The 12,160-nt window shown below is 33.5% G+C and overlaps 2 protein-coding genes across 2 annotated transcripts; both read right to left on the minus strand.

The window, feature by feature from the left end:
- Positions 1 to 1,498: 1,498 nt before the first annotated feature.
- On the minus strand, positions 1,499 to 6,485 carry LOC132296313 (probable serine/threonine-protein kinase WNK9). Its single transcript, XM_059794525.1, has 3 exons — positions 6,407 to 6,485; positions 2,315 to 2,706; positions 1,499 to 2,215 (listed from the first exon to the last, which is right to left on the minus strand). Exons 1-3 carry the CDS (start codon positions 6,483 to 6,485, stop codon positions 1,499 to 1,501), a joined length of 1,188 nt encoding a protein of 395 aa, XP_059650508.1.
- On the minus strand, positions 6,257 to 9,263 carry LOC132296314 (loganic acid O-methyltransferase-like). The gene is made up of 3 exons (XM_059794526.1): positions 9,105 to 9,263; positions 7,345 to 8,037; positions 6,257 to 6,921 (listed from the first exon to the last, which is right to left on the minus strand). Exons 1-3 carry the CDS (start codon positions 9,261 to 9,263, stop codon positions 6,583 to 6,585), a joined length of 1,191 nt encoding a protein of 396 aa, XP_059650509.1. The 3' UTR covers positions 6,257 to 6,582.
- Between the last annotated feature and the right edge of the window lie 2,897 nt (positions 9,264 to 12,160).

Raw genomic sequence — 12,160 nt, forward strand, 5'->3', positions numbered from 1 at the left:
CTAGAAGCTTAGTTTCTATTTTCGCTTTCGCATTCGGGATCCGTTATCGAGTCAAACTTTCATTCATCGCAGGACGCGCTGGTTTGAAAAACCAGGGCCATCATAGGTGTTGTAGCAAAATTGATTTCATTCAAGGCATATTAGCATGAAATACTCCTATTCGATCTAGGGGTGCAACTTGGGTGGGCCAATCAAGCTCAGCCCAATTTTTTTGGAACTTGGGCTTTTAAATTAATAAATCAGGACTAAATCCAGTTGGAATTTTTCAAAGCGCAAACGTCTTCGGGTTGGGCTCGGGCTCGACCCGAACCCAACCCAAAACCCAAAATTTTAAAAAATTTCCGGGTTTTTTTTTTTTTTTTTTTTTGGGCATCCAAATCTTTGATATATATGTATCTATTTATGTGAAGTGTCTGTATCATTTACTGAAAACCCTAATTGGTCATTGATATATATTTGTGATTGGAGAGGGAGATAACCCAAATGCAAACAGGTATCAAGCAATCGCCAACTCGAATAATTTTAAAATAAAAATTTATTTAATAACAAATAAAAAGAATATTTTATTTTATTTTTATATTTAAAATAAAATAAGGTAAGTTTTATTTTTTTGTATTAATAAAAATAAAATTAGAGTTGAAAAAATACAAAAATTAATAATTGAATACTTCAGTCACAATACTAATAGTCTGATCAGATTAAAAGAAATTATTAATGAATTAAAATTTTGTGAAAAAATTGATGTTTCAAACAGGGAAAATAAAGAAATGTAATTTGCATATTTATTGGTAAGGGGAAAAAAATAAAAAAAGAAAAAAAAAAGTGGGTTTAATGGGTCAGCCCGTCCAAAGCCCAACATTATAGTGTATTTTGGCCCTGCCAACTGTTCAGTGGATATAGAATCCTCCATCCTACTCTAGATAACTGCAGAAGACTCCATAAATTTATCTCATCATGAAGCGTCCTACTCAGTACTTACGTGTTGCTTGCGTGGCATAAGCTCCATCGGCGGGGCGTGATAATAAGCTACCAAAATCATAAGTTACCAAACTGGAAAGTAAGCTAGCAATCTGGTTGCTCAAAAATTATGCGAGAATTTATGAAATACACTATATGTTTATGCCAAGCTTATAACACAGGCTAAAAAATCTAACCACCATCACATGTCTCAGCCTTCAATTTGTTTGTTATTTCAAACGAGTGTCAAACAAGCACCATCTGATGGGGCTACTCTATAAGAATTGTCACTGCACTACCAGGGCCTGAGTTGACCATATTTGAAACAACAGCAGACAAGGAAAGCTAAAAAAATAACAAAACAGAAGTATATATATATATATGTGTGTGTGTGTGTAAGAAATAACAAATTCATCATATAATCATTCAAGCAATGCTGAAAGAACATGACACTTCCATTTCTTTAAAAACTGAAACATGCATATTCTGAATTGTATTTGAGAAAATAAAATCTATTTACATAAAAAAAAAAAATAGATATCTAATTCTTTTTTATACACCTCTGACTGGCATCATATATGGCATCCTCCCTCATTCTCAAGAGTTCACGAAGGCGTTGGTAGTATTCCATCTCAATACCATTAAGCTTCAGCTTCAACCGATCATCGTCTGCTTCAGATGGTGAAAAGAGACTTAACAAACTCATCTCCTTAGACAGTGCACTGGATGAAGCAGCAGAGGGTATCTCTGAATCCTTCATTGGTTGACTCGATATGACATTCCCCCGAACACTACCTTTTTTGTGTTGATCAGTATTTTCATCATCGGATCTCAAAACAGACAAACTTTGTGAGTTTTGATCATGTTGAAGTACAGCAGAATTCCCGTATGAATCTGTTAATCCATTTCCTGATGAATTTTTCCAGTTGGGTACAAGTTTGTCAATCAACCTGTCCATTAACTTCACTAATGATGGCTTATCATCCTTCGACAAAAAATTGAGTTGTTCAACCATCTCACCAGCTATTGAGGGTACAGTATCAGTATCAAGATCAAACTTAAACTCAATTGTGTTCACCTGACCACACAAGTTAGCAACACGCAAGGTCAATGAAACAGAGATATCATCAACTTTCTCACCTCTTATCCGAACCACTGAAACTCTGGAGCTGAAAGGTTTGTTGCTAGTGTCTATGTCCGTCGGAATAGAACCGGACTTTGGCACCTTTATTGGTACAAGAGGATCACAAATAAGCCCCTTTCAATTTGGAGACGATAGGAAGGGATCTTTCAACAGCTCTGCCGCGGACAAACCCAGTGATGTTGGAACCAAACACTTTTCTATAAACAGCCTCACTTGGGGATCATTCACCCTCTCAAGAGCAGTTGGCTTCATCAATCCAGACATAACCTTATATATTTGTGCTTGACTTTTGCATTCACCATATAGGTTTTCACAAGAAACCAACTCTAGCATGCACATTCCAAAGGAATGTATATCAAACAGTTGGTAAACCAATTCAGGAGTGCCAACACCACTACTTGGAGAATGCATAACAGAAGCCAACGCAAGACCCCCAATTTTTAACTCTGCACTATTGCCATTCACAAAAAAATTCTCACACTCGAGATCTTCATGAATAATGGTGTGACTGTGGAGATAGTGTAGACCTCGGAGATCAGACCTTGCATCGTGTTCAACAAGATTTCTATTGGCCAAATATGCGCGAATTTCTTGTGAGGAGATGCCTTTCGGCCTCACAAATGCCCCATCAACATTTCAGAGCCTCATGAACGAGGTCTTTCGTCCGTTCCGACAATGTTTTCATGTTTCAATGACTGAAGAAGGTGAGCCTTGCTGCTCTGCATAATGTTGCCTCACTTGGCTCCAAGCAACTTCTACTCCATTAATTGATTAATTGAATGCTCCTCTCCAACAACTCAGTCAAACCTTCCTTGGAGTTAAATAATCAATCCCAAATCACAAAACAACAATTTCGATACAAACCCACAAAAGGAAAATCTATTCAGAAAAGGCCTCAGAAACAACCAAATAAGAATCAATAGCCGATTCAAACAAAACCGGACGACACCTAATAAAAATCACACTAATCCCTTCAAAAACCATCGGTTATATCCATATACCGGGTGTGCATATATATATATAAAGATAGATTTTAAACAGGAAGAAAATAAAATCTGGAAAAAAGATGTATAGAAAGAGAAAATACAAAACCCTAGAAGTCTTCTTCTTCTTCTTCTTTGGATGCAAAGAGAGGCAGTGATCAAACAGATTGAAAACTATGAACCCTAATTTTTGATGTAGTAATATAAAAAAACGCGTGTATATATATGTATAGCAAAAGAAGAGATCAAATAGGTGTTTAAGTTGTGTAGTTGATAACTACAACTCCTATTGTGGAACTATCTGGAAAATACAGAGTATTAGTTGATAACTAGAACTCCTATTGTGGTCCCGCCACTACTATCTGGTAATTGGTTGTGGCAATGGGTCGGGTTGGTTGAATCATATGAGCTCAAACTCGATCCAATACCGACCAATTAGAATAACATGGGCCCTATATTTAATTTATTTACCGAACCCGTGGAAATGGTATCATGGTATCAACCGGAACCCAACCAACTCGTTTGTTTAGTTTTTTTCGTATTTTTGGAATTTTTTTTTTAAACCATTTATAATGATTTAATTAACATGTTACAACACTATTAAGTATTAATGTAAAACAATGAGTAAGGAAAATATTAGAAATATATTACAAATTTACAATTTATTAAAATTGGAGGAAAAATAGCTCTCATCAATTATTAAACACTCAAAGGTTGTATCTAGGGGTGACAAAATGGGTCAGGAACTATTAACCCGTCCATATTCGCCCGCTTTTTAATGGTTATGGATGAACTATATTTAATTGAGGGTCAAGATGGGTTGGGTAATTTTTAACCATTTAATTTGAGGGTCAAAATGGGTTGAATATGGTTAACCACATTCAACCCATATTTCACCCATCACATAATAAACACACAACACACATCTATTCCATATTCTACTCAACTCATTTCTCTCTCTAAAATTCTCTCACCCACAATCCCCTTTCTCTAAATTTGTCTCTCTAAAAATTTCTTCTAAAAAAATAAATAATTAAAAATAATTTTAAAAAATTAAATAATAATTTTAAATAATTAAAAAACTAATAAATTTAAAAATAAAAAAATTTAAAACCTTCCAAAAAAATAATTTAAAAATAAAAATAATTAATTTTTTTTTAAAATTATAAAAATTTTAAAAAATTAAAAAAATTTAAAAAATAATAAAAATTTAAAATAAATAAAAAAATTTAAAAATAAATTTAAAAAATTAAATAATTTTTTTAATTTACTTGGCTCCTGAGCGTGACCGTGATCCCAATTAAGTAGGACTAATAATTTCAGACAGATTAAAAATTAGTCCCATAGTTCACAGTAATTAGGGCTCTGCATATATAAAAATGACATTTGTTCATTACAGGAACATATATATATATATATATGTATGTATGTATGTATGTATGACTCTGCATACATATATCATACAATATACAGTAATAGTTTATGGAATAGAAAAACATAAAAGGAGTTTATTCGTATAGGGCGGAGGGAGTGGTGACAAACGCCGTTGTGTCTTTGTGACATTGATTGGGGCGACCAAGAGTGAGAAAATGAACGAAAATTTCTAAAATATTCTTTTCATTTTAAATTTCTAAAAATATTCTTCACTTTCCTTTTTTCTTTTTTTTAATCCTCTTTTAATATTTTCACTTGATTTAGTTATAATTTTCTTAACAAAATTATTAAATTTGGGCGTGTTTAGTAAAACTGGTACTATTATTTCTGTCAAAACTAAAACATGCTTGGTAATTTTAAATGTGAAAATAAAGCTAAAACAATTATTTGGATATGGAAGGCTCAAGTATTTTCCTTCTGACTTAACTTCTTTCTCTTTTTTTTTTTTTATTTTAAATAAGGTTACGTCTAATAATTTAGTAATGGTCATATTCTGTTTTTTCAGGAAAAAAATTTCACAAATTGCAAAATATGACTGTTAAATAATACCTTCCTTTCTTTCTCCGCTATTCTCTCTCCAGACACATTTTTCACTCCAACTCCCTGTGCCTCACAAATTACAACCAAAGTGGGTTCAGTCAAATATATATATAGCTATATAACTCAATGGGAGATAGATATATAATATTTGCACTTGAAAAAAAACAACTCTCAACCACAGATTTATTTTGTTAGATCCGTTTGTATAAATTAAAATTTTTTAAAAAATAATAAATAATAAAAAAATTTAAAAATAATTAAAAATTTAAAAATTTAAAAAATATAAAATAATTAAAAATAATAATTAATGGATCCACATGTCATAATGGGTTGACTCGCCTATTTTTAACCCTTTTTAAACGGGTTGAATATGGATCTTGACCCATATTGACCCGTCCAAATTCAACCCAATCCAAATTCAACCCAACTCGTTCATTTTTAACCCAACCCAAATCCAACCCAACCCGTCCATTTGCCACCCTAGTTGTATCCCATAAAAATTCGTGTGTCTGTTTTAGTTTAATAAAAATAAAGTTAAAAATTAGTAAGAAAAAAATTCATTGTCTTCCATTTCTCAAATAAAGGTAGTTCAAAACATTCTAGAAATTCGACACTACAATTTGTCAACACCAAAATTAAGTGGCATGAATCATTGACCTAACATCCATCAACACCATTCTTCCGATCTTCCACCTAGCAAGGAAAATTACTAACAGTATAAACTTTTTGGAAATAAAATCATTCAAACACGGACAATTAATTCTGTTGCTAGAACAAAGAACAGAACCAAAAAGTAGAATAGTTAAGACAATAGCTATTATCCTTCCACAACATGTAGATATTATTCGCTTTGCATACTTTTTTTTCACTATTTTACTTGAAACGCATCTATATAGTTAGGATGTCCACGCACACACAAATATCAATCACTTTTTCTCCAGATCTTGGACGCCACAATAAATTGCATTAACAAATAGTATCAATTTGGTGCAAACTTACAGTCCAAACACTTGGCCAAATTTCCAACTCCTGCTAGTTTGAACACTTCAAAATAATATTAGCTTTAGAAGCAAAGAGTCCTCACACCACTCCATGTATTCCTGTACCTAGAGTGTGCATTCTCCACTATCAAAGCTTTAAATTTCTGCATTTGAACCACAAAATCATGAACTTTGAAGCTTTTCAAACACATCACAAGGACTCAAAAACAAAGATTACAACTCAATTATATTTTGAACACCAAATATTCCAACACAGTATAGTTTTTAACCATATATTTTCTAAATACAGTAGGAAAAAAAGAGAAGATAGCAGACACAGGCAAAGTCTGCTCCAACATTTCACCAACAGTCTCCCATCCAAATGATTGGTGCATTTTCAACAAAAAGTGGGGAATCAATCTTTGACCTGGCATCCATCAACACCATTCTTTCAATAAGCACACCATCTCCTTGTGGGATAGAGCATATACAGGCAAGTTGAATGAATCACTTGTGCTTCACTGACTAATTTCTTCAACTCACATCATTTACGCATCAAAACAAGAAATAGTTTGGCTTTAATAGTGTTTGTCGACTCCAGCACACAAGATAACTCTGCAGTTTTTTTAAAAGCCTGCTCAAACATTTTATCAACTATATCATGTCCAAAGTGTTTGGTGAAAATCCCTTCCATGCTAGCTCGTAGGTGCAGTATCAATGTCTGCCCATCAACTGGGGCATTAATCTTGGAACTGTGCTCCATCAACTCCATTCTCTGAATACTGAAACGCCCATCTTTTTCAACCAGCTGCGCCATCTCCTTGGGGGTGGGAAAATACATTGGCAAGTTGAATGAATCCACTTGATCATCACACACTAATCCCTGTAATAAAGGTTTGCGTTATCGGGTTACACAGAAGATCTGACACAAGGTTCAAATGTAACAGACTCATCAAAGTTGACAAGATAAAGGATGATATGTGTAATAGTAATGATAGGGAGTCCAACAGTTGAGCAAATCCTACTAATTTTATGAGTATGTGCTGATGTCATCATGACGTCAAGAATATTAATGACATCAGCCCCCACTCCCATAAATCAGCCGGAGTTGTCTGACTATTGGACTCCAAATCATTATCCTAAACGGAATACAAACTGCAGCTAAATTAATGCAGCTAGTATAGTTCGAACAAGTTTTTCTGGTCATAAAATTGAATTTAAATGTGATTGTATCGCCTGATAGTTTTCAACTAGTAAGTTTCATTGCTTTTCTGGCACTAATTTGAATAGCTGAACATTGACTTACCTCATTGACCATATACATGAGGCAGGATCCAAGAAAATCAAGTGTGAGACCTGATAAGAGCTGAGAATGATGGATATCATTCGGGAGACCTGGCATGATAAGTACCATCATCCCTCCAATTACAGTCTCTTTAGCTCTAGCATTCAGAAAGATCTCCATGTCTTTTGCAAATTGAGCTCCATAGCTCTTGGCAACTTCTTCAGAGGCCCTTGTGTAGTGAATGTTACCCTTGTTCCACGCAGGAGAGTTTTTGTCCAGCAATTCTTCAGGAACCTTAGAGAGCCAGTGGAGCGCATAACAGGAAAACAAAAAATGGAGAGAGGAGTCGGGGAATAACCGGCCATAGAAAGAACCTGGCACTCCTGCAGCAAAGTATTGCCTATCAAATGGGAGAGAAGCGAAAAGGGTATTGAAATCATTGGAAGCGTGATCATTGAAGAACACTTGGAATTCGAGCATTTTAGGTGCGAGGCCTTGGGAATGGTACTTCTTTTCCATGGCTTGCAGTACGTTTTGCATAGCAAAGAAGGTATTTGGCCCGACTGAACATCCCAAATCTGCTACGCGCAATGTGCTTGAAGTAGAAGTGAGGCTTTTTATGTCAAGCTTCTCTGATATTGCTTCATTGATCAATTCCTTCGTAGAATCTGAACCTTCTCTTTGTAAAATAGGCCAGTCATTGCTATCATAGCACTGATATCAACAATAACAAGTCCTGTCTGTGCTTGTCATAGTAAAAAACTCGATTCAACTTAGAAAGAGTGTCAAATAGAGTTATATTCATGACTAGATCTGTCATAGTGAATAGTTTTAGTACTATAGCCCAAATATAATACAAGTGAACTAACACAAACAAGGTGAGGTAAACATGTGATGAATGGGGTTCTAAGCTAATGATGGACGAACTAATAGAATATTGAGCTCTCTTTGTACTCTAGTTTTTGAAATATGCAATTCATATTAAGAAATGTGGTTCTGGCAAAATTACTACCATAGAGCACATTCAGAGAAAAACAGAGCACCAATGATACCTCCCATTTGAAAAAAATTGAATAAGCTAAAAAATTTTGCTCTCATAAAAGCATGAAATACCTGTGCAAAACACAAAACAACCGACTATGTTCAACATATTTAATTGGGTGCTTACCTAGCAAGAATATTTTCATAATTTAAGTTTATGGTATGATTATACATAAAACTCTTATTTTTTTTCTCTCACATTATGGTATGTACTTAGATTTTTGTATTTAGGGTTACACTATAAAGTTTGTGTTATAGGGTTACACTAAGGATTTGATGCAACTGTGGTTCAAATTAATGCAACCCACCCCGTGCAGATATTGTCCATTTTTCCCTGGTAGAGGAGAAGTTGTCTTTAGTTATGTGTGGATGCCTTTTAAATATGTAGACGTGTTTTAAAAACCGTGAATACGAAGAATGTGCAAAACGGACAAAATCTACATAGCGTGAGGTAGGTCATCACATTTTGGGATGTAAGTATTTTGGTGCATTTGTGCAACAAGCAAGATTGAATAGTAACCAATGGTTATTACTCTAAAGGAGAGGTTGAATATTTGAGTTTGCCAGAGGCAATATTGTGAGTATGCTTGTGTGCGTGTACTTGAACTTTCGGAAAGAATATATATATATATATATATAGAGTATAGTATATAAGAAATTTTTTGGGCGCCTTTAACTTGAATAAGAATAGTTGGTTTCCTTTTTGGCTTTAATTTGTATAGCTGATTGTGGGGACTCACCATATTGACCAAATCCATGAGGCAGGAACTGAGAAAATCATATGGCTCACCAAGGAAGAGCTTAGAATGATGGATGTCATCTGGGAAACCCATAATGATGACTACCATCATAGCTCCAACAATCATCTCTTTAGCTCTGGCACCCAGAAAGATCTCCATGTCCTTTGCATATTAATCTTGCATCTTCTTAATTTGTAAATTCTAATTTATTAAATATTTGTGTAAATTAATTTCTGAAAAAATATTTATGTCAATTTAAATTTTCTCTAACTAATTATTTAATAATTTTACATAGTTTAGTACCATCCTGTCAAAATTAATTATAATCGTTACCACCATTGGTTTTAAAGTAGGTACTTGACATCCATCAATATAAGCAGCTACTCAGATCAAAACTTTCGTATTATTTAAACATTAGTCAAAACTATTAATCTAAATTTAATGTATGCTTCTTAAATCTTAAGTCGATATAAATCTCCTTCAATCTAAAGGAAGCCTAAAACTTAATCAGAGAGTTGAATACCTATTCAGGCAAAATAGCAACATGTTGTCTATAGATATAATACAGGGTAAAGTACATTAAACCCCCTCAACTATACCTCAAATGCAACTAACCCCTCAACTACCAAAAAACTCTCTCAACCCTGAAGTTGGTTAAGTTTTAGGACAGAGGAGGTTTTTGCGATCCATTGCTGTTGATGGAAAAGTTAAATGACTCTTTTGCCCCTTTAATAAAACTACCTCGTTTTATATGCTATCTAATGAGAGTTGTTCACGTGGCTAACATAATCTCCATTCCTAATAAATAATTGACAACTCATCCTATCACTCCATTTCACACGTTAATAACCAATAAATTAAAAGGTAAATATAATCATGAAAATAGTTTTCAAGGTGGACTCTGTTTTCTTCTTGCTGTTGTAATTGACCTTTGGTGATAAGCTTCAATGTTGATAAAATTATGATTGTTTTCCTCTACCAAACACCGTCAAACCCAATTGAAACCACAAACCCACACACCACAAACCATCAAACCCAATTGAAACCAACCCACTGCCACAACCACCGTTATCGTCGATCTCAGATGCAGTTTGATAAGAGTATTGATCTGTGGGGTTGACATCGTTTTATTTTTCCCATTTGCAGTTTGAATAGAGATGCTATACACTCTTATATTGAAGGAACACCACCACAGATCGATGAAGGAGGAAGGGCAATGAGTGAATTAGGGGAACTTATGCGTTAGGGCTTTTTTGGTTAGTAACAGTCTTTCAATGGCACATTTGATTAGGGTTGTATAGTCATTTAGATGAATATGGGCTCTCACGTGCAAGGCAGGTGTTAAAAACTGATTGACCGATCGTCGGATTAGGTAAACTGCAACCAAACAACATAGTTTGGGGAGGTTTTCTGTTACTTTAGAAATTCAGGGAGGTTTTGTGCTCATTGGATATAGTTGAGGTAGGGTTTATTGCACTTTATCCTATAATATATATCTATACACACACATATTAAACATGTAATTTACTTACTTGATAAATGGAGTTATTGGAGTAGCTGTAAGTGCCATCACCACTAGTCATCGGATATGATTCCGGCCTGGCTGCAGTTTTGGTGTTGCTCATCTCTCTCTCTCTCTCTCTCTCTCTCTCCTCTGAAGCTGAAATGAGAATTCAGAGCCCTTAACTTAATATAGACAAATTTATTTTATTTTATTGCCCTTAACTTAATATAGACAATTTTCTTTTATTTTTATTTTTATTTTTATTTTTTTGGTAAAATATTTACACATTGTTTATTTGCATTATTAGACGGGAAGGTGAGTAGGTTTTGATTAGTCTCATTTGGATGCTGCTTTTCATTTTGTCCAAATATTCGCTTCTGTGAATATTTTTTCTTATTATTATTGACTTATTGCTTTCCCAGAAGACAAAAAGCTAAAGACAAATGCGTCCATTTAGAATGGAAAGATTGACTAGAATTTTTATTATTTATTATTTTTTATTTTTAGCACTGATACTACAACAGAATACTTTTAGTGAATTACATAATTGAATGTTCTAATTAAAAGGGTAGATTTAATAATTCACTACAATTATTCTAGGTCTATAAATTAATATTTATTTTTTATTTTTTTGAGCATTCTATTCAAAATAACTATTTATTAGGATTTTTTTTTTTTTTTTAAATTGTTAGCAATGACTTTGAATATCCTATGCACTTCGTTTGGTCACTCACTGTAGCGGTATCAGACCTTACTTTTCAAAGAGATGTGAGATTTCAAGTCTCAACGAAGATGTGTGTGTGTAAATACCAACTAAAAAAAAGAGATAAAAAACAATTGGAGTCAATTCCAACTATGGGGTTTGCATTAATTAATTGTTTCAGTTTGACACCTTCCATTTGAAAAAAAATTAAATAAGCTAAAAAAATTTGCTCTCATGAGCGCATGAAATACCTGTGCAAAACACAAAACAACCGACTATGTTCAACATATTTAATTGGGTGCTTACCTAGCAAGAATATTTTTCATAATTCAAGTTTATGGTATGATTATACATAAAACTCTTATTTTTTTCTCTCACATTATGGTATGTTCTTCGATTTTTGTATTTAGATGCACATACATGTCCTACCCGATTTCATATAACATAGGCTTTAACATAACATAGGGCCAACAAATTGCCCTTTATTTAACTTCATATTGAGTGAACTAAAAACATGGGGAAGTTATTATGGTTTAATAAGTTAATACACGGATTGCCCTAATAGTCCCATTTCGATATTTTAAAATTACTAAGCTTTCTTTTCAATCTCGAATACATATATTATCAAGTTAGAAATTTTAAAAACTTAATTTACCGAAAAAAAAAAAATACATTTATCTTATTTGACTTTTTAAATGAGACAAGTATTTTGAAATAACACAAAGAACTAAATTGATACAGAGGAGTAACAATTATGATATTAGAGGTCACAGAGAACAAAGAAGTCACATACTCCAGGATTTTTATTTTTTTATTTTTTTTTGTGAATATCTAACTTTTTATGGAGCA

This window comes from Cornus florida, unplaced genomic scaffold (assembly GCF_030987335.1).
Source record: "Cornus florida cultivar Cherokee Brave unplaced genomic scaffold, ASM3098733v1 CherokeeBrave_3.0.0_Hap2_Chr02, whole genome shotgun sequence".
Classification (NCBI taxonomy): domain Eukaryota; kingdom Viridiplantae; phylum Streptophyta; class Magnoliopsida; order Cornales; family Cornaceae; genus Cornus; species Cornus florida.

Bases quoted from the DNA above. Each gene is read 5' to 3' on its own strand.
- LOC132296313 (XM_059794525.1), bottom strand. From the start codon at position 6,485: ATGGTGTTGATGGATGCCAGGTCAAAGATTGATTCCCCACTTTTTGTT. The intron at 2,707-6,406 runs GTTGGTGAAATG...TGAGGCCGAAAG, and splicing joins AATCATTTGGATGGGAGACT to GCATCTCCTCACAAGAAATT. The intron at 2,216-2,314 runs GTGAGGCTGTTT...CCAAATTGAAAG, and splicing joins AGAGGGTGAATGATCCCCAA to GGGCTTATTTGTGATCCTCT.
- LOC132296314 (XM_059794526.1), bottom strand. From the start codon at position 9,263: ATGGAGATCTTTCTGGGTGCCAGAGCTAAAGAGATGATTGTTGGAGCT. The intron at 8,038-9,104 runs GTGAGTCCCCAC...TGTTGATATCAG, and splicing joins TCATGGATTTGGTCAATATG to TGCTATGATAGCAATGACTG. The intron at 6,922-7,344 runs GTAAGTCAATGT...CCTTTATTACAG, and splicing joins TCATGTATATGGTCAATGAG to GGATTAGTGTGTGATGATCA.